This window comes from Pongo pygmaeus, chromosome 21, assembly GCF_028885625.2.
Source record: "Pongo pygmaeus isolate AG05252 chromosome 21, NHGRI_mPonPyg2-v2.0_pri, whole genome shotgun sequence".
Classification (NCBI taxonomy): domain Eukaryota; kingdom Metazoa; phylum Chordata; class Mammalia; order Primates; family Hominidae; genus Pongo; species Pongo pygmaeus.
Genome location: NC_072394.2, coordinates 5,233,541 through 5,260,500, shown reverse-complemented (window position 1 = coordinate 5,260,500; position 26,960 = coordinate 5,233,541). Strand labels below are relative to the sequence as shown.

Here is a 26,960-nt window from a genome sequence, read left to right as displayed (position 1 = left end):
ACTTTCAAACAGGGGTTATGAGTGGAAGCTTCTAGATTAGGGAAGAGTCAGTTTCCTAAATAGAATGTCAAATCATGTGACACCTTTCATCTGCTTTCCAACATATGAATTAAGCCCAGGTTTACCTCAGCCGACCACACCTCAGCGAGAGAGAGCGAAGAGGATTTTCAACAGGATTAAATGATATGAATAGCTTTCAGGTTTCCACTGGGGGCAGAGCTGGGGGCGGGGTGCTGCCGCAGCAGCTGCTCAGAAAAGAGAATAAAGGATTTTCTGGAGCTTTGCGACTCCATGTATCTGCTGAGGATTGATCTGAGTGCCTTTCTTATCTCCTTTTGGTGGGAGAGGAGGGGCTTCTTTTCAAAGTCACATTATCTGACAACAAAGCCTAAAACCAGGAGGGTGGTGTTTCGGGGCTTGCACACTTGCTGGGGAGAGAGGTAGGCTCAAAAGGCTTCTTCAAGGAGGAGGCGCAAGGGCTCTAACAGATGGGCCTGAAGGCTGGGAAGGACTAGGGGAGGTAAGCCCAGGCTCGCTGGCTGTCCCAAAACCTCTGACCTCAGTCTTCTCCCAGGTGGCTCCTGCTCTGACAGCGACCTCACTGAAATCCCTGCAGTGAAGGGTGTCCGCCCATGTGTGTCTGGGTACCGGGAGGAGTGTGTGGGTCGTGTGGCTCAGAGAGACTATTCATCCATTGCTGGGGAGAGTGCAAAATGCTGCAGCCACTCTGGAAAACAGTTCGAGTTTCCCAAAAAGTGAAATGTACATTTCCCATATGACGCAGCAATCCCAAACCTGGATATCTACCTAAGAAAAATTAAGAGGTGTGTTTACACAAAAACCTGTACTCAAATGTGTAGCAGCTCCATTCATAGCCAATGAGAAATGAAACAACCCAAAGATTTCTCAACTGGGGATGGATAAACAAACATCCCTGTATGGACTATCAGCAATAAAAAAGGATCCAACCTGGAAGACACACTACAATGTGAATGAATCACAAATACACAATGCTAAGTGAAAGAAGTCACACTCGAAAGGCTGCATACTGTTTGGTGCCATCCATGGAACATTCTAGAAAAGGCAAAACTATAGTCACAGGAGGAGGGAATGAGGACCAAAGGGCAACATGATTGGACTGGGGGAGTGATGGAGATGTTCTGGGTCTTGATCATGGGGGTGATTACACGACTGCATACGTTTGTCAAAATTCATACAGCTGTATACCAAAAAAAGTGAATTTTATCATATGAAAATATGGAAAATAAAACAGCAACAGGTATGCCATGAAAGGTATGAAGAGGGATTTTAAAGTTCCTGGCCCTCCTAGCTGCTTTCACTATAATTCCACACTCCCTTTTCCGATAGATGGTAACTGAGAGGGCAGAATGGATTGTTCTAGATTCCCATCACATGCTGCTGCAGTTGGTGAACAGGTGACCATATTCCCTAGTTGGTTCCCAGGCAGTCCCAATTCCTTTTTCCTCAGCTCATCCTCCTTTTTCTCAAGAAGAATATACGGCCTTGGCATTCTTTCTTGGGCTTATTCATTTAATATAAATTTCCCTTTGGTTCCCTCTTCTAATTCTTCACTGAGAAAAATGAAAGGCAAAGTGTACATGTTATAACATGACTGAAGGGCCATTCAGAACCTCCACTTCCTGCTAAGGGACATCCCAGGCTCTGCACCCAAGCAAATGGGGTTGAGAGCATTGCTTTTCTAAGCATCACCATCACCTAGGAACTTGTGAAAAATGCAAAATCTCAGGCCTGTCCTAGAGCTGTAGAATAGGAATCTGCATTTTTAACAAAATGCCCAGGAGATTCATATGTACATTAAAGTCCAAGAAGTCCTGTTTTAGATTTAAGTGTTCATGTTAGTGACCTGATAATTTATATTCCCACTAGATGTTGTGGAAAGAACAGGGCCTTTGGTCTCAGTTGACCCTGACTCTTACTCCACTGATTACTAGCTGTGTGTCCTCCGTCTAGATGATACTAAGTGAAAAACTGATGCTAGTTATAGAAGTGTATCACCTTTCTGACCCTCAGTTTTTCTCATCTATAAAATGGAGATATTAATATCTACTTTATAGTGTTGCTGTGGGGGTTAAATTATAAAATGTAATAAAACAACACTGTACCTGGCCCATAACCTAGGTTTATATATCTGTTGCCTCACCCCAGCCAATTAACTCACCCAGCCAATTCAATATTCATCCCATCAATTTACCCAGCCAATTCATTGTTACCCAGCCAATGTTATTGCCAGAACATTGAAGTCAAATCCAGTATCAGGTGAGACATTTGAAGGAATTAAATTGACTGGGGTAAATGGTCAGAGGAAGAGGCAGATGACCTTGGTAACTGCCTATTCTGGAGGTATACCAGGTCAGTGACTCTCAAAGTTTGTTCCTTGGAATACCATCACCTGGCAACTTGTCAGAAATGTAAACTCTAGAGTCCTACCTCAGACTTACTAAATGGAAACTCCATGATAGAGCCTAGCAATTTACAGTTGAACAAGGCTCCAGGTGATTCTGATACATGCTAGTGGGACACTGTCAACAACACCAAAAATCTGCATTATCAGCCTTTGTTGAAGACCTGGTAAAAACAAGCAATATTTAGAGAAATATTGGAAAGCTAAGCTGTTCCTCCATCTTCTACAAGTAAGGTTAAAGAAAGTATGGTTAAAGTAAAAAGTCAGGTATTTTTTCTTAACTCAGTATTAAAACACATTGGTGTGTGAAAACATGTCTGGTTTGGTTGTAATGTGCATTGCCAGAAATTTGCCACTAATTCATCCAACAAATTCATTCAGCAGTTAGTAATAGTGTTCCTGTTATGTGTCAGGCATTGGTCCAGTCTCTACTAACAGAATAAAACCTTCTTAAGTGATGCAACCATCACTAGTAATTGGTTGGTTAATCAAAAATGTTGGTTAAAGATGGAATCATAAAACGTGAGACACAAATGTTTCACTTTAATATCAAATGTATAAATGAATATGTATTTGCCTATCTTTTGATATAAGACAAAAACTTTTTAAGTTGCTAGTATTGCAGCTTATCACATCTATAACAAGCTAATTTATTATTGTTAGTCAAATAGGAAAGCTAAAAGACATTTGGAAAACAATTTAAATGCAGAATTCTTCTAGATTATTCAGAATAGTTAAATATTATTTTAAAATTGTCTTGGTGACATTCATTGAATAAAAATTCATTTTTAGCTACTCACATTTATTTTCATCAAGTTACATTTAACTTGGGTTGCATAGAAGTACTATCTTTTTTAAGAACTCATATTCATCAGTTTATGTAATACTGAGTTGAATGATATAATAAGTACAATTGGCATATACAGATTTGGGAACCCTCCCAATTGACTATTGGGAAGTATAATAGCCAATTCCCTCTGTGAAACAGAACTGCATAGGAACATGAGAACTCAATCTATTTACTGCAAGAGTTCTCCACACTGTGGGGAACAGTCAGTATTTATTAAAGAAGGAATGGTGAACATTGGTTAATCCAATGATTAGGTTAAGTAGAAGTTGGTTTTAAGAGTCTTTATCAGGATTGTTTCAGGGGAGCCTACAAATAACTTATTTTTTAAGATAAGTTGGAGCAGACTCAAGATTATTCCCGCAATAAGGCCACTTTAACTCACATTTCAGCTTGCTTTCTCAAGTGGAGGTTATTGAGTTAAGGTTGGCCAGTCTCGGCTACGCTTGGCTCACAGAAGTTTACTAGTAGCAATTATCATTCATTGAATACTTGCAAGCTGACATTTGTGGTTCTGTTTTCTTTAAAATTTTCACCCATTAAGGCTGTAGTAGTTATCTAATGCCACGATAGTGCTTCATAACAAACCAGCTCCAAACTTGAATTAAAAGAGTCAGTTGTTATTTCTCACAAGTCTATGAGTTGACTGGAAAGTTCTGCTGATCTGGGCCAGTAAGCTGATCTTAGGTGGGCTTGCTCATGTGTCTGCAGTCAGCTGGTAGGTCGATGGAGGCTGACTGGTCAAAGATGATCTCATCTGGGACTACTTACTTCTCCTCCCCATACCTTTCATCCTCCGGCTCGTTAGTCCAGCTTGCTCCATGGCAATGATAGAGTCTTCAATCCACCCCCACTTTACCTCCAAACTGCTTCCTCTGAGCTGTGCTTTGTTGCCATGCCCTCAGTTCAGGGTGCACCATTCTAAGAAGCAGTTGCATTTCCTCTGCATTCCATATATGTAAGACGCAAGGTCACCCAAAATATTTATAATTATATGCTCACACGTACATGTATATCTTTCATAACAAAATGCCAGAAAAAGCTTTGCTTCATCTGAAGGACTACCTTGTTGATTCTGCATGGAGAATGTTAATCTTGTAGCTGACTGTGTTTCCTTGGTTACTTAGGCTGTCAAGGAGCTCAGCATCCAATTCTCAATTGAAGTAGCCGTCCTTGACCTGCCTGTCACTGATCTTGATCTTCTATCTTCAGCTCCATTTTCCTTGGTCCTGATATTTATTCACTTATATTTTTCTATTGGCTTATATATTTTACCTGAAAGTTGCTGAAAATTATTTAAAAACTATCTGGTCTATATATACTTAAATAAATAACTGTAATTTCCAGTACGACGCTGAGCTCATAATGGGACAATCAAAGGTGGATTTGATTAGCCAATACTTTTACCCAATGATAGAGGATTGCAATCATTTAGTGGAAAGATCATTTGATAACTTCTACTAACTCTAGAATATTTCTGTTGTTGTGGGTTAGATTAAGGCCTCTTAGACCTTAATGTGCACACAAATCACCTGAGGATCTTGTGAAATTGTAGATACTGAGTCAAAAGGTGTGGGACAGGGGTCTGATATCGTGAATTTCTATGAAGCTCCCAGGTGATGCCAATGCTGCTGGTCCTCAGAGTGCATTCATAATCGCAAAGGTGAAAGTATAATAAGACCCAGGCTATGATGACCAGTGCTGTGACATTTAGAATTGACTCACTTGTTGCAGGCAATATGTGTGTGATGGATCCCAGAAGAGTGAGTTCAAAAAGCAGATAAATCTGTGCAAAATGGTCACCTCTGTACTCTAGGTTGTGATCATCCTCAATCAGTGGCATCAACTTCACAGTTGTTTAAAAGCTGGCTCCTAGATGCTCTTTATGTTTGTAGACCTGAGTTTCCACCCTATCCATTTATTTTGCTGTGGCCTCATAAAGAGTAGATTCCTAGGAAATCACTCAGTTCAACCTCCCATCCAGGACAGGGAACCTCCCTCTCTCCTGCCACTGACAATGGTCCACAGCAGCCTGTTTGATATCCATAGATGGCAGGGACTCACTATCTCCAAGGGAGCCTCTTCCATTAAGGAATGGCTCTTATGAAAACAAAATTTGTTGCTGAGTCAAAATCAATTTCCTTGTAACCTCACCCATTAAGCCTATTCTGCCATCTGCAGCATTTCAACTCCGCTCTCAAGTGTGGCCTTCCCCACACTGCAGAGAGCTGTTATGCCTCCTTTCTCCTCTTCTCTGGTTACACCCTCTCAATCCTTCATTTGCTCTGCTTAAAGGTCTGTATTTTTAGGCATTTTACCACCCCTTTCTGGGAGTGGCACAGTTGGTCAATATTCTCTTAAAAAATGGTGCCTAGGCTGGGCACAGTGGCTCATGCCTGTAATCCCAGCACTTTGGGAGGCTGAGGCAGGCGAATCACAAGGCCAGGAGTTCGAGGCTAGCCTGGCCAATATGGTGAAACCCCATTTCTACTAAAAATACAAAAATTAGCCGGGCGTGGTGACATGTGCCTGTAATCCCAGCCACTTGGGAGGCTGAGGCAGGAGAATCGCTGAACCCAGAGAGGCAGAGATTGCAGTGAGCTGAAATCATGCCACTGCACTCCAGCCTGGGTGAAAGAATGAGACTCTGTCTCAAAAACAAACAAACAAACAAAAAAAATGGTGCCTAGTATATACCCCCCAAAATTGAAAGCAGGGTCTTAAATAGATACTTATACACCAATACCCATGGTCACAACAGCATTATTCACAATAGCCAAAAGGTAGAAGCAACTCCGGTATCCATCAATGGTTGAATGAATAAGCAAAATGTGGTCTAAAAATACACTGGAATGTTATTCAGCCTCAACAAGGAATTCTGACATATGCTACAACATGGATGAACCTTGATGACATTGTGCTAAGTGAAATAAGCCAGGCATAGATGGACAAATACCATATGATTCCACTTAAGAGGTACCTAGGGTAGTCAAATTCATAGAGGCAGAAAGTAGAATGGTGATTGCCAGGGGCTAGGGGTGGGTGAGGAAGGTAAATGGGTGTTGTTATTTAATGGGTATAGAGTTTCAGTTTTGCAAGATGAAAACGTTCTGTAAATTGTTGCACAAAAATGTGAATTTACTGAACACAACAGAATTAAAAATTAATTCACATGGTGATTTTTATGTATATTTTGCCACAATTCCAAAATATCTCCAGCCCAGAGCTGGACAGACCCCTCTAGATGTGTTAAGGCTAATGCGGAATATGCTGGGGCTATGATTTTTCCTTGACTGCCAACCCCTACATTCCTCAGACTGTGAGCCCTGCCCTTCCTAGTAGCCGCATTACACTACCTGTGTGGTCTGTTGAAACCCATCCCCCCGACCCCAACTTCTCTTCGCATGAATTTCTGCCAAACTATCCTGAAATAGAATAATTGACTTCTCTAGTTTTTATCTGGCTTTTAAGAAATACTATCACTTCAGTGGAGGAAATAACCATCTTTTGGAAATTAAACTTTCTTCTTTATAGTCATTCTAAGTTTTCTATGTCTTAGCCTTACTTCCAAAAGCAAAAAGAACCTCTGAGATTGCTCTGAAATAATTTCTGAATGATGCTTATGAAAATCTATGTATCAGTAAACCTATGTTATGACAAATATCTAAGGATCTAGAAATGTATAGTTGTTACTTGTACCAATATTTCTGTGCTGAAGCTAGTATTTCTTTATTTAGTCATCCTTAAGTGCTCTTAGCATAAAGCAATAATAAAAACAACTATTTATCTTCCCAATGGGAAATCAAACATAAGCATTGCAATGATCCACTTTTGATGTTCTTAATAACTTCTAATTTAGAGGAAGCCATCAGTGCAGAAACCACTGGCTTGAGAACAAAAGTGTCAAATACAGACACAGTCTTGTAATTTATTTGGGACCATTAACCCGAACATGAAATATGTAATTCAAAGCTCTGTTATTTTCATGCCATTGGCAGGTGCAATCACCTTTCTTTGACTCTCACATTTATGTACGTGAAAATTTGAAATTTTCTCAGATAACTAAATATATTTAGCTGTCCTTCCTCAAGTTCCAGCAACTACTTTACCTTATTTATTTATTTATTTATTTGAGATCTGGAGGCATCTGTTTGGAAAAACTGAGTGCAAGTGAGATGAAAGGTACTCACAGAGAAAACTGTATTGTGGTAGTTTCCAAATACTACCTGCTTCTGGAAGTGTAATTTCCAGAACCTTTCAGGAGATGAAAAGGCTTGTAAGAGCTCAGTCATACTTTGCAATTATAGAAAATTGTTAGTTGCATTTAAATCAGTCGGCTGTACAAATGGACCAATTTGGTTAAAAAAAAATTCCATCCCAGAATATCTATAGGTTAAGTCATTCAAGTGCCATTCACAAGAACAGACTACTCACTATATCAGCGCCACAAAAAAGGAGGATATGTGAATCATTTACAGTTGTTTTGAGAATGCCAATTTAACAGCAACTTACACCCAGAATTTTTTTTTTTTTTCCTGAAAAGACTGAACTCTAAGAAAAAAGTACATTTTGTACATAGGATTTCTCCCACACTCTAGCTTCACAAAGAACATTTGATTTTAACTAAGGAGTAAAATGTAAATATTAGTCCCGTAGTTCTGAGATTTTGCATGTAAGTTTTTTGGCGACTTTCTGTGATTGGTTTGGTAAAGGGCATGTGGACACATAATTCTATTCATCCTGATGGTTTTCCACGTAATGACTATGAAACAGGATTGGGGCAGGGAGGGCAAAATTATAACTACCTGGGCTTAAGATAAAACCAAGACAATGTTTAACATGTGCTCATACAAAATCACTGTTGATAATATAAAAAATTCACAGTTCTGGTTTCAAAAAATTAATCCAGATCTCTTGTGTACATATGATGAAGCTTTGGGAAAAAAATAGCTGGATCTACTCAACTTATGCTTGAATAAGCAAACTTGTGGCCTGGTTGTGGCTGCTACAATTATACCCTGATTTTCAGTGTCTGTTGTCTATAGGTTGGTGGTGGTTGTTTGTTTGTTTGTTTTTTCGTTTTGTTTTTTGTTTTTTTCCGTGTAGAATATCTTGTGATGTGGGAGAATGATGTTGTGCTTCCTTAGGGAGCTGGCTGGACAGGTTCATGGGAGGCAGTAACCTGGCGGGACATGTGAGCTTCATTGGGCTCTGCTGGAAAGGGGCAGAAAGATAACATATCCATGGAACAGGATTTGTGAACCTGTGTTAACATCTCTGCAAGTTCAAACAAGGAATAAGGGAGATCTTAACGGATATTTTACATGTGCCTTCTCTACAATTTGAACTTAACTGGAATGAAGAATGGGAAGAAAGAACTACTTTCCTTTCATTCACTTTTTTTTTTTTTTTTTTTGAGACGGAGTTTCGCTCTTGTTGCCCAGGCTGGAGTGCAATGGTGCGATCTCGGCTCACAGCAACCTCCACCTCCCAGGTTCAAGCAATTCTCCTGCCTCAGCCTCCCGAGTAGCTGGAATTACAGGCATGCACCACCATGCCTGGCTGATTTTGTATTTTTAGTAGAGACGGGGTTTCTCCATGTTGAGGCTGGTCTCGAACTCCTGACCTCAGGTGATCCGCCCGCCTTGGCCTCCCAAAGTGCTGGGATTACAGGCGTGAGCCACCGCTCCTAGCCTCATTCACTCTTAAAATCTACACTATCACCATTCCTTTGAAACACACTCTCCACTCAGTAGTGCTGAAGACTAGTATTGTGGTGTTGCCCACCATATTCTTGGCACCTACAAAATACCTGGCAAATCAATAACTATCTTCCCCAAGATTTAAGAAGGAAAATTTTCAAACATAGAAAAATGTTGAAGAATTTTGCAGTGAACTCCAATGTAACACCTAAATTCTACCATTAAGACTTTACTGGCTGGGCGCCGTGGTTTATGCCTGTAATCCCAGCACTTTGGGGGGCCAAGGCAGGAGGATCACCTGAGGTCAGGAGTTTGAGAGCAGCCATGGCCAACATGGTGAAACCCCATCTCTACTAAAAAATACAAAAATTAGCAGCGTATGATGGCATGCGCCTAATCTCAGCTGCTGGGGAGGCTGAAACAGGAGAATCACCTGAACCCGGGAGGCGGAGATTGCAGTGAGCCAAGATTGTGCCACTGCACTCCAGCCTGGACAACAGAGTGAGACTCTGTCTCAAAAAAACAAAAAAAGACTTTACTATTTTGCTTGAGCGTGTATCTACCCACCCAGCCATCCTCTCTGATCCCTCTAATTTTGTATGCATTTCAGTGTAAGTTGCAGATATCATTCCACTTCCCTGCTAAATGCTTCAGCACTCATATAACTGGAGGTGAATATCTGTTCACAATTCTTTTTTTCTCTTTTGAACACCTAATGAAATACAACAATCTTAAATGTACTATTTAATAAATTTTGACAAATGCATACACCTGTGTTGCCCAAACACCTATCAAAAATATGAAACATTACCTCACAATGCCCCCAGAAGAGCCCCAAGCCCATCCCAATGACTCTCTACTCCCACCCACCCACCCTCAACATCACTCTTGTGATCTTTTTTCACCAGTTTTTCCTGTTCTGGAACTCCGTATAAATAAATTCATACAGGATGTAGTCTTTTGTGTCTGGCTTATTTCACTTAACATAATATTTTTTAGATCATCGATGTTACTGCTTATAATAGCAGTTCTCAATAAATATTGATTAGCTTATTTTAACCACAGTGTTGATTAACCAAGGATTACAGTTGATTAGGTGTATTTAAATACAGCTAATATAGCTTGAATGTCTCTTATAAAGCCTTTGTGGGTTCAGAACTGCTGTATGTTGTTGACTAGATAAAGGTGGGGCAAGTTTTCTGGGAAAAGAAAAAATGAGGCATCCATCATCTTTTTAGAATTAAAGGAAAAGATATCCAAGGATGATGTTTTGAGCACACGAGACAGGTCAGACAGTAACTGACTACAAGCCTCTCCCCTTCTCTCAGGTGTAGGTATCATAGCTAAAGATGGCATTTTCCACAGGAATGTTTTTCTGGAATATTCATTTACACTTGGAGGCTATACCCCAAAGCAGGACAAGGCTCGGCCAAGGGGGAATCTCTGTATTTCGGTTCTCTCGGCAGCAGTTCCTCATTCTCTAAGGAGGGGGGCTGACAACTGGCTTCCAGGAAGCGGAGGATAGAGCTTCCACTCAGTGTCTGTTGTGGTAAACGTGACTGGTTTTTGGGGGAGTCCCAATTATTTGGAAGAGCCCCAACTGAAAATTTTCAAAAGAATTCCCTCTAGCCCACAACTGCCTTCTCTAAAAATGGGTTCCCAGGCTCAGGAAGGGTGTGGGACTCTGCTATGTGACATGAAAATTTTGTGTTTATCAGTGATTTGACATTCTTGTTAGGTTTAATCAGGTGGTTTTCACCTCTCAGAATCTATATTTTCTTTCCCATCAGTCAAATGGGCTAAATTCACTGGTGGACTGGAGGTGACACCAGCTTGCATGTGGCCCAGATTGCAACTGGTGGCACCTGCAATCTCAGGTAGCCCTTCTAGGTGAAGCCAGGTGGAGATTTAAACACTTTAACTAAAGGTCTGGCTCCGCAGCCTCTTTCCTGAGAGCTGTGTGGGGCACAAGGCACAGAATTAAAACAGGGTCAGACACAGGGAACTCCAAGGAGTGTGCACTTTAAGATCACACCAGCCTTTTTCAGCACCATTTTGCTTTTTTTTTTTTTTGGGATGGAGTCTAGCTCTGTCGCCAGGCTGGAGTGCAGTGGCATGATCTCAGCTCACTGCAACCTCCGCCTCCCAGGTTGAAGCGATTCTCCTCTCTCAGCCTCCCGAGTAGCTGGGACTACAGGTATGCGCCACCATGCCCAGCTAATTTTTGTATTTGTAGTAGAGACGGGGTTTCACCATGTTGACCAGGATGATCTCAATCTCTTGACCTCGTGATCCACCCGCCTCGGCCTCCCAAAGTGCTGGGATTACAGGCCTGACCCACAAAGCCCGGCCCATTTTACTTTTAAACCATTATTTAGCACCCAAACTCAGGGATACTTGGGAGTAGAAATTAGAACAGGACAGGTAAGTGGGGAGATTGGTGTTGATGGAAACCTCGATGAGAAAAGTATAGATGGGATTACAGTTGACAACTGGATGCCTTGATTTAGGATAACTGGGGAAAGGGAGGCTGGACCACATTGAAACACCCAGGTTGTCGCTGCCTACCCCAGCTGCTAACATGACCAGTTGTAAACTTGCTCTGTTCTTAGAAACCTCCCCTCCAAAACATGGATTCTCTCGCCAGTGCTCAAGATGGGACACATTACCACTAAGTAAGCACTTTTCTTAGGAGCATTTCTTAGGCTGTTAAAATGCCAAGACTCCTAACCATCCTTGGTAGCTTTGAACCTATGTAAAGAGGTCAGTTAGCTGCCCTAGTTTATTCCTCAGAATGATGAGATCTGGCACTGAAAATATTGTTCATACTGAGCCTCCCATCAAATGCAATAAGTAGATAACCACAAATACCCACCCTTTTATGCTCATAACTCAGCATGTTGGAAACTATTTTCCCTTGACCTATTGCCAGCCCATCACGCCCCACACCCAGGAGAACTCAAGCCCCAAACCGGCCGCTGAATAGTCACGCTTTTCTGCAGGACATACCCACTATTAGGGCCAAAACTTTGTCCACCCTTCAAAGGAAGTCGATGTTTCCATATAAAGGTCCCCTCAAATGCAACAGCAAGCCCGCTGGAAGAGGGGTTGGCAGAGGCTACGGCCAGCCCACGGGATTTCTTCGACATTGATTATGACCGGGAGTGTAGCTGTTAATTGCGAGGCTTGCCTCAAGGTGGAAAACAGTATCGGTTTCCACTGCCACCCCAGAGAAGGCAAGTTCCGCGGCTAACGGTGGTGGGGACACGGTCCCTCCCAGGCCCATCTCTTGCCACCCAGAGAACTGCTCGGAGGCCGCCTACAGGTGCAATCCCGGCACTGCGGCCCGGGCGGCGGGCCGGGGAGGGCGTCCAAGCCCACCAGCATCTCCGCCGGCCCTTCCCAAAGCCTGAACATGGCCCCGGCGTGCCCGCCGCCTTCTATCCCCGGTTTCCCCGCGCCTCTGCCCCAGCGCGGTTTGGAAAGGAAGCTGGGAGCCCTCCCAGGCTCCGCAGACTCGGATTTGGGAGGGGGTGGGACGCGGCCGAGGCTTCCCCTCGAATCTGCGGCAAGCCTGGCTCCAGGAAAGTTTTTCAAAGTTCCCAGCAGCGTCTGCCCAGGTCGCCTCCGCGGGGCGAGCAGACGGCGGCAAGCGCGCCAGCCTCGCCGCCGCCTCTGCCGCCAGCAGAGCGCTCTGGGCGGCTCGCTCGCGGGAAGCGGGCCGAACTCCCGGCGGGCAGGCAGGCCCTCCTCCCGGGGCGAAAGCCGCAGCTGACGCAGGCGGTTCGGAAGGCGGAAGCTGCCCCGCTCCGACCGCTCAGTCAGCGCCGCGGCGCCTACACCTGGGGCCCCGACGCGCGGGCAAAGGCGCCCGGCCCGGGGCGCCCGAGGGGGCGGTCCCCGCTGGGGGCCTCCAGGCTTCCCTGAGCAACGATCCCTTCCAGGTACCTCCCCGCACTCTCCCTTCCCTCCTGGCCCGAAGCTCCCGAGGGCGGGGGTTGGTGTGGGGCCCCGGTACTCCTACGCCTCCCTGAGCATCCCGCAGCCCCCAACCCCTTCCAAGTTCTTCCCCGCACTACCCCCTCCCCAGCAACGTGAAGGGGAGGGGCGTGCCCTGGGTGAGCACGCCCTCTCATGAATATTAATAAGCGCGCATGCGCCCTGCCCGGCGTGCTGGGTAGAGGTGGCCAGCCCCGGCCGCTGCTGCCAGACGGGCTCTCCGGGTCCCTCTCCGAGAGCCGGGCGGGCACGCGTCATTGTGTTACCTGCGGCCGGCCCGCGAGCTAGGCTGGGTTTTTTTTTTCTCCCCTCCCTCCCCCCTTTTTCCATGCAGCTGATCTGAAAGGGAATAAAAGGCTGCGCATAATCATAATAATAAAAGAAGGGGAGCGCGAGAGAAGGAAAGAAAGCCGGGAGGTGGAAGAGGAGGGGGAGCGTCTCAAAGAAGCGATCAGAATAATAAAAGGAGGCCGGGCTCTTTGCCTTCTGGAACGGGCCGCTCTTGAAAGGGCTTTTGAAAAGTGGTGTTGTTTTCCAGTCGTGCATGCTCCAATCGGCGGAGTATATTAGAGCCGGGACGCGGCGGCCGCAGGGGCAGCGGCGACGGCAGCACCGGCGGCAGCACCAGCGAGAACAGCAGCGGCGGCGTCCCGAGTGCCCGCGGCGCACGGCGCAGCGATGCGTTCCCCACGGACGCGCGGCCGGCCCGGGCGCCCCCTAAGCCTCCTGCTCGCCCTGCTCTGTGCCCTGCGAGCCAAGGTAGGAGCCCTTCTCCGGGCCTCCCTCCCAGCCGTCGTCTCCCTCCCCTCGCGGCGCCCTGGGCGGTTGAGCCCCGCGAGCAGGCTCGGCAGCCCTAGAGCGCCCGACTCTTCGCCCCTGCGCCCGAGCGGCTGCACCTGGGTTGAGCGCGTCAACTCCCCCACGGGAGCCCCGGCCTCCTGAGGGTGACCCCTCCAGGCCGGGCAGGGGCGCGTTCCCTCCGCTCTTGCCCCCCGGGAAGTCGTCGGATTTCTTCCGCACTCGTGCCTTTTTTTTTTGCCCCGGAATCATGTTGAGTCCTTGAACGTAGTTTTGCAAAATTATTTTCACTCGGCGAGGAGGGCTGGTCGGGGAGGGGAGTGGGAGGGAGTCGCCACCTCTATACTCGAAGAAAACAGCTTTCTCCCGCACTGACCTTCCTCCTTCCCTCGCCGGCAGGTGTGTGGGGCCTCGGGTCAGTTCGAGTTGGAGATCCTGTCCATGCAGAACGTGAACGGGGAGCTGCAGAACGGGAACTGCTGCGGCGGCGCCCGGAACCCGGGAGACCGCAAGTGCACCCGCGACGAGTGTGACACATACTTCAAAGTGTGCCTCAAGGAGTATCAGTCCCGCGTCACGGCCGGGGGGCCCTGCAGCTTCGGCTCAGGGTCCACGCCTGTCATCGGGGGCAACACCTTCAACCTCAAGGCCAGCCGCGGCAACGACCGCAACCGCATCGTGCTGCCTTTCAGTTTCGCCTGGCCGGTGAGTGACCACTCGGGAAGGAGGCCGGGCGGAGACTCATACCCGTGCCTAGCCAAGCCCTGCCATCCCTTGCGAGAGGGATTTAAAGGGCTTTGGCTTGAAACTCGGCGCTAACTGGGGAAATCTCTAGGGGTGGCGGGTGAGGGAGCCGGGACACTATAGTTAGATCTCGGCTGGGGTAGTCGAGGTGGGTCCCATTCCTGCTGCTGTTTGCTTAGTGCACAAAAGTGGGGATCCCAGAGGGGTTATGGGACCAGGCTCCTAGGAAGGCCGGTGTAAATTTGCACCTTGAAGTTGCCAGAGTAACCCTCCCGGCCCCAAGCCAAGAGATCGTTGTAGCTGATCTCTTTACTTAACTAATTAAACCTGGTGCGCCGTGGAAGGCAACTCGGCGCAGTTCTGGCCTGCGAACGCCGTCCAAATTGGCAACCTCCCCTTTCCGTGAACGGCCGGGAGGGCGGGTGTGTCCTTCCTGGAGGGTGTGGGGAAGTCCGTTTCCCGCTGCTCCCCGGGAGATTTTAGTGTGTGCGGGGGCGCTCTCCAGGCTCGGCTCAAGGGCCGGGGGCGGCCGCCGCAGGAGGAGGTTCTTGGGGCCCTCACAGGAGCTGTAGACCCGGGAACCCCCGCCCGCTGCCGGCCCCTTCCTGCCCCCGCCCCCGAGTGGTGTAGCTCTTGTGGCCTCACTTCCAGCGGTTCCCGGGCTCTGGAACAGCTGTGTTTGCAGACTTCCCCGGGAAGGGCGGGTGCACGGCCCCCGCAAGCCTTCGGGGGCCGTGCCAAGGCTTGGAAGGGGTGGTCTTCTGGAGGTAGTGCCTGCGGGTGCAAGTGATAGACCCTCATCCCCCCGCCCCATTCCGCCCCCAAAGGAGCTTGAGGCCTGGGCCCAGCTGGCAGATCGTGCAGCGAGGCCCTTGCAACATCCCAAAATGGGTGGAAGGAAGATGGGTGCGATTGCAGAAGGGGAGGAAAGGGAAATGTTGGGGGTGTGCCCTCTGCCTGGCTCCCGCTGTCCAGGAGGCATGACTCATTGCCAAGACTGGGGCTTGGCCTAGCCTGTGCTGGGAGGGTGGGTGGTGAGAGGGGGAGTTCGGTGCCCCAGAGCATTGCTTTCCACCACGTGCTCTAATGGGGTGCACTCTGCTGCCTCCTGTCCGCCGGCTTAGGCTGTGATTCTGGGAGGAGACGAGAGGGGAGAGTATCTGGCTGTGTCTGTGTATGAAGCTTGGGGTGGCTCTTAAAATCCACGATTACAGGAGTTGGCATTATAAAGTGCCCTCTGCTGTGGGTGAGATAAGACAGTTATCAAAAACTGCCATGAAAAGGGGTTTATAAAAAGAAAAATTAAAACCAACACTGTCTGTGAAGCTCTCTTGAGGTCCAAGGGCTGCTTCTGTTGTGGGATTTCATTTTTACCAAGAGTATTTATCTTGTTTGTTAATCCCCTATTAGGGAGAACTTTAAGCTAAAGAGCCTGGCTACGTTTAAATCTGGCTGGCCCAAGCTGACTGTGAATACTCAAACTGCCCTTGAACGTGTGTTTGGAGTTTAGGGGGAAGGGGCCTGCAGGTGGTTCCACCCTCCTGCCGGAGGATCTGTCTGGAGCCCCTCGCTTTTCACAAGACCATAAAAGGAATCTTATTAGTGATGTGGAAAAGCAGCAGCCTGGCTGAGGCTCATTTTGGAGAGTAGGGTCAGAGGGATGGCTAGCATGAAAACAAGGAGGCTTGCTCCCTAGGCTGGCCAAGGAAAAGTGACCTAGAAAAGTGCGTCTGTCCGCTTTTGACACTTGGTCAGAGAGTCCTCAATGGAAAAGGAGCGGAAATAGTGTGGGAGGGCAGGAGAGGCGATTGATTTGCATTTGCTGGTGCTCTTCTGTGGTTTCAGGCCCCACGGGTCACCAACCATGAAATAGACTCTCGGCTTTTCTCGAATCGGGGAAGACCGATGGGGCAACACTGAGAATGTGGTTCTTTTGAAGTTGGGACAAACGCATGTATCACTCATAAACAAGTCTCCACCCTGATGCCCCAAAAAGGGCTGCTGTGAAACATAAGATTTACTTCTCTTGAGAAACTGGAGTTTAGGTGTATTTGTTTTTCTGTATGTGGTTGGAGAAACGACACAGTCCGTAACTTTCAAGAATGATTCCAGGCTGGGTATAAACGTAACTGAAATACTCTTAAGTAGCTGAACAAGTATTTAACTAGAGAGCACAGCTTCATTTAGTTTGGCAATTAACTATGTCTTTTAAAACTGATTTCCTTGAATAGGAGATAAGTGAACTTAGTACAGAATTCATGAGATAGCAAGAAAAGGATATATGGTTATAAACAAAACAAAACTCCAAACCACCTTGGGCTCTCAACCCCTAGCAGGCACAATTACCATTTGCATGAGTCCTCCCAAATTTGCTGACGCTGGGTGTCAGCAAAGGGTGCAGGGGTAGGTCAGTGTAGAAGGTCATGTAGTTCATGCCTTTTGTTTGGAATTATGACCCCTATCCAAGCAACTGTTCATGTTCTAGAGAGGATGAGGAGGAAATGATTTGGTCAGATATGAAATACAGTCCACGTTCTGGTGTGCATGTAAAAGGCTTTGTAGAGGTGGCCCTTCCTGCCATATATCATATCTGAGTATGTCCCACGTGGTGTCCACTGCCCCGGCTCTGGTCTTGGGGTAGTTTTTCACCACTGGCTTCTAATTCTCATACTGTTGCTCCTCCAAGGGGCTTAACTTGCAGCAACTATCTGGATTAATGATTCTCAAATTGGGGGACCAAGTGATAAGAACATTATTGTGGGAAGTAATTGGGCTTAACAGGAAATAATTTAGGAATTACCACTTATAAATCACTGAAACGGTTAATTTGTACCTCCCAAAATTAGTGCTAAATCCCAGTAGTGCCTGCTTATTAAAAATGCATTAGTGTAATTACCACTACTCATCTCCAAAACCTTTTTGGGAACTTCAGAACCCCAGTTAGCTGTATTGCTGCATCGGTGGCCCCAGAGTGAAATGAATCTAGAGAAACATTAGGGGAAGCAATTGGGGTATCTGGCTTATTAGCCTCGTATTTAAATTCCATCGATCCTATTAAAAGACTTGCTGAGATCAACTTAATTTTTTTTTTTTTTTTTTTTGGAAAATCTAGTGAAACATGATTCTTCTGTGTGAAGGATGCCAGCTTTGGCCCCCTTCATACTTCAGGCCCAAATGACCAATTTCCATGATGCTAATCACAGAATGTAATTGACAGGCCCTTACTTTTATGCCTTTTGCTGTCTTTTCCAGTCCCTGAGCTTCTGTAGATATGGTGTGGGCACATGGAGGGCTCAAGGATGGGGTTCTGATTTGACCCGCCTCCTTTCTGCAGCCAGGATTTGCATCCCGCCCATGTGATCAGCATGTATACAAAGAAGGAGCACGTGTGTATGTATGTGCTCAGAGCAAGGGACTTTCTGCATGTGGAGAAAACGCCTTTTGCCCTAAGAAGTCTACCTCAAACCAAAGGGATGAAGTGATGTGTCTGTGTTGCAATACTGGGCTTGGGGGAAAGTGAAGCTGTGCTTGCTTTGAAAGAGCTGTGCTAAGTATCTGCAGAATAGCTGCTCCAAAAATGGAATCTTTATTCCAGGTACTTGGTTTCTAATATTTTTTTTTTTCTCTTGCAGGTGTAACCTTCTGTGTTTTCTTTCTCCTTATTGTCTTGTTTCTTAGCAACTTATTCAAACCTCCAGTACTTATAGGAATTTGCAACCCACCAGTTCCACACCCATAATTCTACAGGGACTTAAGACGTTTTTAGAAAACGGTGAAACTTTTGGCTTGGAGGCTCTTGGGGGAGTTCAGTGGGTAAAAAGGAGAGTCAGCAGCAACTTCAGCAATCTAAATGCTGCTCAAAATCTTCACACCAAATAGTGGTGCCTTCGGGGACCTTTTAGATAGAAGACATGTGGGAAGTTTAGCATGGGGAAAAAAGTTACTTAAAAACAGTGTTAAGGTAACAAGGAGCCTTCACAGTTCTGATCTGAAAACAGGAATGTGAACAGAGGCCTTGGCTGGAATCATATCACCCACTGGCCCCATTGTAGAAGGGCCAGAAGTTGGTCCCAATGTCCGGCTTCTAAGGTTAGTGACAATGTAAGAATGCATGATCTCTGGATGTGCATACAATTAGCGTTGTAATCCATAAATGCAAATATTCCTGCAAATTCTTCCATGGTAAACTTCTGGAAGGCATGTTGCTTTTCCACCTACCCTTATCCTTCAAGCCTAGGATCTAGGCTGCTGAGAGAAGTGACTCTTGGCTTCAGCTTTTAAATATATATATATATATATATCTCTCTCTCTCAAAACTTAATCTTTTCTTCCAACTGTTGGAAGATACATTGGGATGAATGGAAAGTGGTGATTCTAGAATGGTGGTGGAAATGGAGGAGGGTCCTGGGTTCAGAGAAATCCCATCTTTACTTTGGTGCATGGCACTGGGTGGCTGTGTTGTGACTTCTTTGCTGATTTCTGATTACCGCATGGACCACAGCAGCCCTGTGACTTTTTTTTTTTTATGGTGCCAGTGACATCTACCATTGGTGCAGTGCATGTGCTGGGAAGAAATTCCGCAAGGTGGCTCCCAGTAGTTAAAGGAGTACATAAATAGTCAAACATGCAGAGTCCTCTACCAGCTCAACCCAGTTTTTATGCACTTTTGGTAAATAAATAGAAAGGCTTCTTGTTCAGGCTTGCTCTGTGTGAACCAGACCGTTGTGCTTGGCTGGCTTCTTGGTATTCTATCTATTAACCTCGCCACCCTTTTGTAACTGGTGCATTTAATTATCAGTGGGATGCTTTTCAAACAGGTAAGGGTAATGATGGGAAAGGGGGTGGGGATGTCTCATTGAGAGTCACAAATCTGGATATGAGCTTTGGGGCCCCTTGGTGAGCCTTTGAGGTGGGCTTTGATGAGAAAATCACCCTTTGTAACCAGATCGGACTCTATTGACATGTCAAGCCCTACAGACTTGATTGCTTTCTGTGCCTGAAGTCTTAGCCTAGATGCTATAGCATAGTTGTCCTTTCTTATCTCACTTTCCCAAAACCCACTGGCATCGTGTGCATGAGTACGTGTGCGTATGCCACACATGGACTCCCTGCAACCTTTTCTGCTTAATATGTTTTGTGACTGGAATATTTTATACTCTGGCCACCCAGACACAGGCAGGACAATAGAGTTGGCCGAATTGACTGAAATGAGGATTATGGAGAATAATGGGGCCTCTCCAAAAATAATGCTAATACAGGACAAGCGACAGGAAGCAACAGTTGAGTCAGCAGAGCTCAGGGCCCCTGACGAACCCCGGGAGCCGACTGACTGTGCACAATGGCCGCGTTGGCACATCGGGCATTCCCAGGATGTGCGTGCCGCCGGCGGGCCTGCCTGTCGCAGCAGCCTGGGGTTTTGGACGCCGCACGCGTGCCGTTTGGATGGCGGTTTATTTGTGTCCATCAGCTTGGCAGGAGGGGAGGCAGCCGCTTCTCAGGGCTTGGTTTGGCTGTCACTGTTGCCAGGAAAAGGAAGCTCCCGGCTGCCAACACAATTACCTTTGTTTCTTACATCCCCCCTTCTTAATGTGGCAATTAAGTGCTTACCGCTCTGCCCAGTGCCAAGGTAACCGCCGTGGAGTGGGACAGGGCAGAGAACACAACCTTGGCACAGCAGCCTAAGTGTGGAGGGCGGGAGGAGGCGCAGGGGCCCCAGCCTTGTGGGGAGCCTGGTGGCCCTTGGATGCCTTGGGGCTTTGATGCCAGGACTCTCCTCTAGGTAGAATTCCACAGAAATCTTCCAAAAAGCAATTCCGAAGGCTGACCATTCCTCTTTGATGCCACACCAGAATGGGAACCAGCTGCCAGGTTTCCAGATTTCCTTGGGCTTGGAGCTGGGAAGGGGCTGAAGTGACTCACTTTGCAAATCCAGACTGAAGATCTGTTTGCTACCCCTCCCTCCTGTGTGGCCTCCACAGTATTGTTCCGGAAAACATAAGGAAAAAAGATGAAAGCCAGGTGACTCTTTGGCAGAGTCTTAGTTCTGTAGTCTGAAACCAAGAAAAACCCAGGTATTTGCTTTTGTTGTTGTTGTTTTGCTGTATAAACTTAAGTTTGAACACTTGCCTTTCCAAGCCCTCCTGGGATGGAGGACTCAGCCTCTACTGGGGGTCAGAGTTGCAGTGGCTGCTTGTATGTGACTTCGGCATAGTGGATTTGCTGCTCTGTGGCCTGGTCCCTGCTTTGATGCAGGGTGCGTGATCTGGGATCTCAGTGCCTGGGTGTATGTCCAGGGATGTACAGAGGTCAAGCGTGGGCCTGGGAAAAATTAAAGTTCTCTAGCAACTAATAATCATTGTTAAATTATCTTGATTGCTGATCTATAGTGTGGGGATGGAGTGGGAGGTTGAGTGCCTCCTAATAGGAGCCTTGGAGGGAATCCTTTTTCTCTGTAGGGCTGGGCAGGAGGAATCCTCCTGCCCCAGGAGACCCTAATCCCCTCCCTGAAACAAACAGGAAAAAAAGTCCAGGCTTTGTTGCTGTCACTGTAGCTCCCTGCCCTCACCCTGTCTCTGCCTCTGAGAAAGAAGGGCAGTTCATGGAAAATCACAGAGCCAGGCACGTAGGGCTGTGTGCAATTCTTTTCTCTCCAGGTGGGGTGTTGTTGGTCAGCAACTTCTGAGGTTTTCCCAGTTCTGGCGAGGATGAGCCTGGTAGACTGCTTGGTCTTCCAAGTTCTTGTGCAAGACCTAAGGATGCTTTCCTCTTTGAGTATTAAACCGAGTTAGTACTGCCATGCCAGCTTAGTCCCGGCGCCTTCCCTTGTAGTGGGGTTTGTGGGTATTATGTGTTTAGCGCTTGTGCAAGTCTGTCAAAACTCCTGGTATCAATGCATTTAATCAGAGGATTAATTACAACAATATTGTTGAAGTGGAGGACGTGGGCCTCAATGTGACCAGCAAATGAAGGGCTTAATTATACAGAATCAGCCACACATCTGGCCTCATTTTGACTGTGCTCTTACTCAAATCGGTAGAGAAATATAATTTCTTGCTGCTCTTAGGGAAGAGTCCTGTAATTTGCAGGAAGTCCTAAGAAACTTAAAGAGGCAGTAAATAAGGTATAACTTTCGCTAATAAAATAGTAACAACAGCAATGAATTTGGACCTGTGGCCACTAACAGGAGAGGGCTGGGTATGTGCCCCGGCTTGCCCGGTTTTGCTTGCTTTTCTGAGCATTTTCCCACAGTTATCAGTGAACGAAATGGAATCCTACTCTGCTTTGAGTATGAAACATATTTCGGCTGAATTCCAAGGCAGGGTCTATCACAAGATATTTTTATATTCAGAGATGACCTGCTGTGTCACTGTGAGAGCACTAAGCTGGCCTTGAGTTATGAATGAAACTCCCTTTTACCCTCCCTTTTTCTCTTTTTCCTTTATCTTATAGGTGCTTTCTCTTCTCTTGGCAGCAGTGTGCTTCTGGTGGCACAGCACGGTATTATTTAATCTATACACGCTTCTATTTCCTATGGCTTGGTTTCTGACACAGCGAAGCAGGGATTCATAACCCAGTTCATGTTCCTTGTCTACCCCACCTGCCTTGAGTACATTTCTTCAGCGCCAAGATAGCAGAAGCTTCATTTAAATGCTGGTGTTTTGTGAGACTGACCTTACTGTAAATTATGAAGGAAAATTTTAGAAAAGGAGGGAATTTGCTAATAGCTTAGGTTTGGCTGGGGGTGGGGAGGTGGAATTCTGAGATAAGCTTGGAAGATAAAAGGTGCCTTCAGTTTAACAGCTGGCTTCTTGCCAGTATCCAGGGAATTTGTTTAGTTAGTAGACTGATTATTCTTGGAATGTTAGATCTTATTAACAGATAAGTTCATCAATAAATATAACCATGGGTGTGTGGTTGTTTCTCCCTTTGTACTTTCTTCCCTGGGATCTGCCCCCAACTCCACCGCCCAAGTGAGGTTGACTTCTTTGTCTTGCAGAGTCGCTTTGCCTCTACCCCCTCCTGTTTCCTAGAGTTACCCGATACTTGTGGGAGCCAGGATGGTCTCACACAGACAGAGCTTTCAAAGGGGTTCTAAAAAGGAAAAGGGGGCCTCCCTAGAGACTGCCTCACCAGGGCCCAAAGTGTAACCTTAGCAATACCCCCTCGGTACAAATACCTGGTGAGGTTAGCTTAGAATAAATTCTTTGTGTGTGTGTGTGTGTTTCCTCATGCACTAGGGTCGGGGTCTGGAAAGTTTTGGGAAACTATATGCTAAATACTCTCATATCATATAGTGAGGTGGCATTTCCTGATCTCAGCTTTGAGCTGCCTGCATGCATGTTGACCCCAGTGCGTCCCTGCCAGGTGAAAGGAGTCATTTGTCAACCTGGGAAGAGTACTGACAAAGGAAGGGGAGTTGGTTTGGATTTAAACATCCAGGAACTCAATGCAACAACGAACAGAATTTTTATTTTGGCATTATGGTTTTGTTTGGTGGGGTATTCTGGGAGGCCAAGAATGTGCGAGATTTTGGAGAGTCGACCCTGTTTCTGAATTGCTAAATTGTTTGTTTGTCTTGCAGAGGTCCTATACGTTGCTTGTGGAGGCATGGGATTCCAGTAATGACACCGTTCGTAAGTATCGCTTCTGTGGACTTTTCTCTAAACACACGTGGAAGTGTGGGGCTTGGCCAACCAGTTGGAGCTGGATCTGTCTCCTTAGTACTTACGATTTCTGCCACCCCTTGCCTTCTGTTCTCCCCTGTACCCCAGGGTGAAACTTCAGTGGAATGTATTCCTTAACTTTTCTAGAATTTTTGCTTGGAATATTAAGTGGCCAGAACAGACTCCCAGTTAACTCATTCCCTGATTATGAAACCTAGATTATCTTCGGGATAGAGATCTTAATGGTTTTACAACTTTAAAACCTTGTAGTCTGCTAAAGGATCAAAGTAGTGACTTTTTAAAAGTCCATTTAAACTTTAAGTGAGTGTTTAGTCTCTCATCAGAAAGATAAAGCCATAAAGGTGGTGCCGGGCTCTAGAGACCGACCTTGAATTTCACTTGGTGGGCAGGTGAGCTTCTAGCCTGTCTGGGTTTCCCACACTGCTCCACAAACCTTTCATTGAAGCGGAATTCCAGAGCTTCACAGCCATTACCTGCCTTGTCCCTTTCTGAAAGATGGCTCTGTTTTCAGTGCAGGTTGCCTTTCAGGACTGTGAGGGGTTGGTTTTGGTGGATAAGCCATGGAGGATGTGATTGAAATGACATAGTCTGGCTTACAAAGTAGTCTTGCTCTTTAATTGTAACTTCACAATGTTTTCGCTCACGAGCCGAAACTTCAAGTTCCCTTTTTGCCAGCAGCGTTTGGGTTGCGGTCGCTGGAAAACTTGATGCGCACTGAAATCTCTTGGTCTGTGCATGAGGAAGAGTGGATCCAGCTTCTTGTCTTGGCTCTCTGTTCTCTGAATGCCTTGTACTTTTTGCTTTTCTATCTTACCATTTTTTTTTTGTTTGCTTTCACTGTGAATAACATCTTTTCCTCTTTCCTTGCCTTGCTTTTTTGCTGACAGAAAATGGTGAATGCCCACCGTGGGTGCAGTGAGGGCTCAGTGCCTGCTACGTGGGCAGCTTCCACCTGTGGCTGGCTTATTGGGCCACTTGGAGCCACAGTATCATTGCTGAGCCCCGATATGCCAGAGAGTCCCAGGCCATTTGGGTCACTCTTCTAGCTTGGGAATCTTAAGTCCAGCTTTTTGGATGTCATCCTCCCTGGAGGGGAGCTCATGAAAGTCCAAGGTTCGAGTCTTCCTCCCCAGAGGGCTACCCCGTAATGCCGTGGGGGGTGCGTGTGGGGATGGCAGAGAAGCTTTGTCAGCCTTGGCTATGGCTGATGCCAGTCAGGGTCATAGGCACCTGTTTGTTCTCCCCTCCCTGCCACAAACGTTGAGGACTGTGAACATTATGTCACTGTGACCTGCTTACAATGGTAACTAAGCGTTAGGCAGAAGGGGTTGAGGAGGGGAGAGACATAGGCTCTTCTGTAATAGTATGGTGTCGGCATGGTGTTCTTTCCCCTCCCTTTTAGCTATTAAAACAATCCACCCGGTAGAGTGAACAGCTTGAGGTTGATCCTGGCCTGTGATAAGAGCCGGGTCAGTATACTTGTTAGGGACATGTGAGAGACCTCCCCGCCACACTGCAGCATTCGCAGAACCTTTCCTGGGCCTCCTGTCACCTCGCAGGTCAGGGAGTTATGTCCCCTGGGAACCCAGGGCTTGTCCAGAGCTACCCACAGTTGTCTGCATTTCCAGGTAGCCCGATTTTGGGGTTCTAGGATGTTTCATCTCCTGGGGGGGGGGTAACCAAATCCCTGGAAGAGGACAAGAAAGATTGGGTTAGGAATAACGTTCTTTTAAACCTCAAGGGTGCCCATTGCAGGTTATCAAAACTCACTTGGTGAACCCTGAAGAGGGAGATGGGTTTGGTGGAAATGGTTTCTCCACTTGCCTATTTGGCCTCTTTTATGATGCTTCCAAGGAATCTTGAATTCAGCACAGTCAAAACCAAACTCAGGATCTTCTCTTGCCAAAAGCAGTCCCTTCCCCAGGGCCCCTTCTGGGTGTCTGGCACCGATATTTGAACACTCATTGCCATAAGCCAGAAATATAGAAGGCGATCTGTGTACCCCCTCTCTGTTAGCATCCATACCTAGTCCACCTCCAAGTTCTGAAAAATCTCTCCAGCTCTTCACTTGATTCCGCCTGCCTTCTGCCACTGCCCTGGTCCAAGTCACCATCTGCTCATGACTGAACTTAGAGTAGCCTCCGTCTGGTCCACCGTTATCTGCTCTGACTCACCTCTAGTGCTTTCTCCCATTCTTCTGCCATCCTGGTCTTTTCAGAGCCATAACATTTGCTTGTCACCCTTATTATGAAAAACCAACCACTTGGTGGCCTTCTGTTGCTCTTGGGACAGATGTTCATGTGGCCCACAAGACTCTGTGCAGCCTAGCTTTGTCTCCCTGCCAGCCTTGTCTTACACACCGTGTTGTCCATCGTATCTGTAGCCTGGCCATACCCTAGCAGTTGCCTTTCTATCCTCAACTACATCGCATGCTCTCTGGCCTCAGGACCTTTGCACATGCTGTTTATGCTACCTGGAGTGTTTTGTTCCTTTCTTCACCCTCAGCCACTCCCTCTGGACCGCACTCCACAGGGCAGAAGCTAAGGATGTTCAGAAGCCCAAATGGAGTTGGCTGCCCTGTGAGACCCAAGCGAGTTGTAAACATTCTGGCTTCAGATGTAAATCAAAGGCAGAGCCCTGAGTTTTAGGGCAGAGAATTCCTTCTATCAGCTCTGCTGTGAGCCCTCACAGGCAGACTTGGGCCCAAATATAGCCTAGGTGCTGTTTATGTATTTGAAAGTATTTAAGGCTGGTCCTTCTGTCATCGGTCCTCCGAAGTCTTTTATTACATTTTGGGACTGTGGTATATAGAGTTCCAAATTTCTTCCTCCCCTAGAGCAAATGGTTTCAGTTTACTGTAATGCATAATAGACATGTAAGCATAAATAGGCACACTTCAGACCAGGTTTTCCCTGTAGTTTAGCTTTCTCGGCTGAGGCCCCCTTCCAGGTTTTTGGGTTGGTGTGGTCCCAGGTTATGCTCAGACTCGCCCTTCATCACCACCTTCTTGGCCTGCGAGGTGGTCACGTGTTCTTCGTGATTCATCTTCACGGCACTGGGGATTGCAGGGAGGCGTGGTGACATCCTTTTTCAATCATAAGGCTGGACTGCCAAGCGAACTGCCACAGATACCTTTCCACTGCCCCAAGCTGAAGGGAAGCGTGATCAGGAAGCAGGCAGCAGGCGTATTTGAACCCAGACACACTCGACCCCCTCCCTGAGCAGGTGTGAAATTATGTATGCATCTCCATAGCTCCACTGAGGATTCTGAAGTGAACCTCTGCATGACACTTCCCGGAAATAAGTGGAAAGCTTACCGCGTGACTGAAAAGTACATATCAGTCCTGCACCCCTAGGATTGCCCTGGACTCTTGTCTGAACTGTTTGTTGTTGATACCAGCCTCAGAAGCTGGATGCCTTTGAGCCATGGCTAGTGTGTTTAACCGATCCCTTTTATGAAGATCTTGTAAGCACATGGGTAGTAGCCTACCATGCTTTTTAACTGAACCAGCAGAGCAAACATAGTTAATGGAGAGACATTTTTGTCATTCCTTGGCCTCTGTTTATTTGCAAAAATGAGTGAAGTGTTACCTGCAAGTGGTTCAGTGCGTGCCGGGGTGTCAGGCTGCAGGTATGTGAGCTTGTTCAAGGCTTGTCTTGCCCACGCAGCAGTCTGAGAGCCCCAGAGGGTGAACGCTGGGGCCCTGTTGGAAGTGGTGTGTGGATGAAGCCACCCAGGAGTC

The 26,960-nt window shown here is 46.7% G+C and overlaps 1 protein-coding gene across 1 annotated transcript in view; it reads left to right on the top strand.

Moving 5' to 3' along the window:
- The first annotated feature begins 13,142 nt into the window (after positions 1-13,142).
- JAG1 (jagged canonical Notch ligand 1) overlaps positions 13,143-26,960 on the top strand; it is a 36,295-nt gene continuing 22,477 nt past the window's right edge. The window contains exons 1-3 of the mRNA XM_054467675.2: positions 13,143-13,750; positions 14,189-14,494; positions 23,115-23,166. Of these exons, the coding sequence (XP_054323650.1) occupies positions 13,670-13,750; positions 14,189-14,494; positions 23,115-23,166 (439 nt within the window). The 5' untranslated portion in view covers positions 13,143-13,669. The remainder of the gene's footprint in view (positions 13,751-14,188; positions 14,495-23,114; positions 23,167-26,960) is intronic.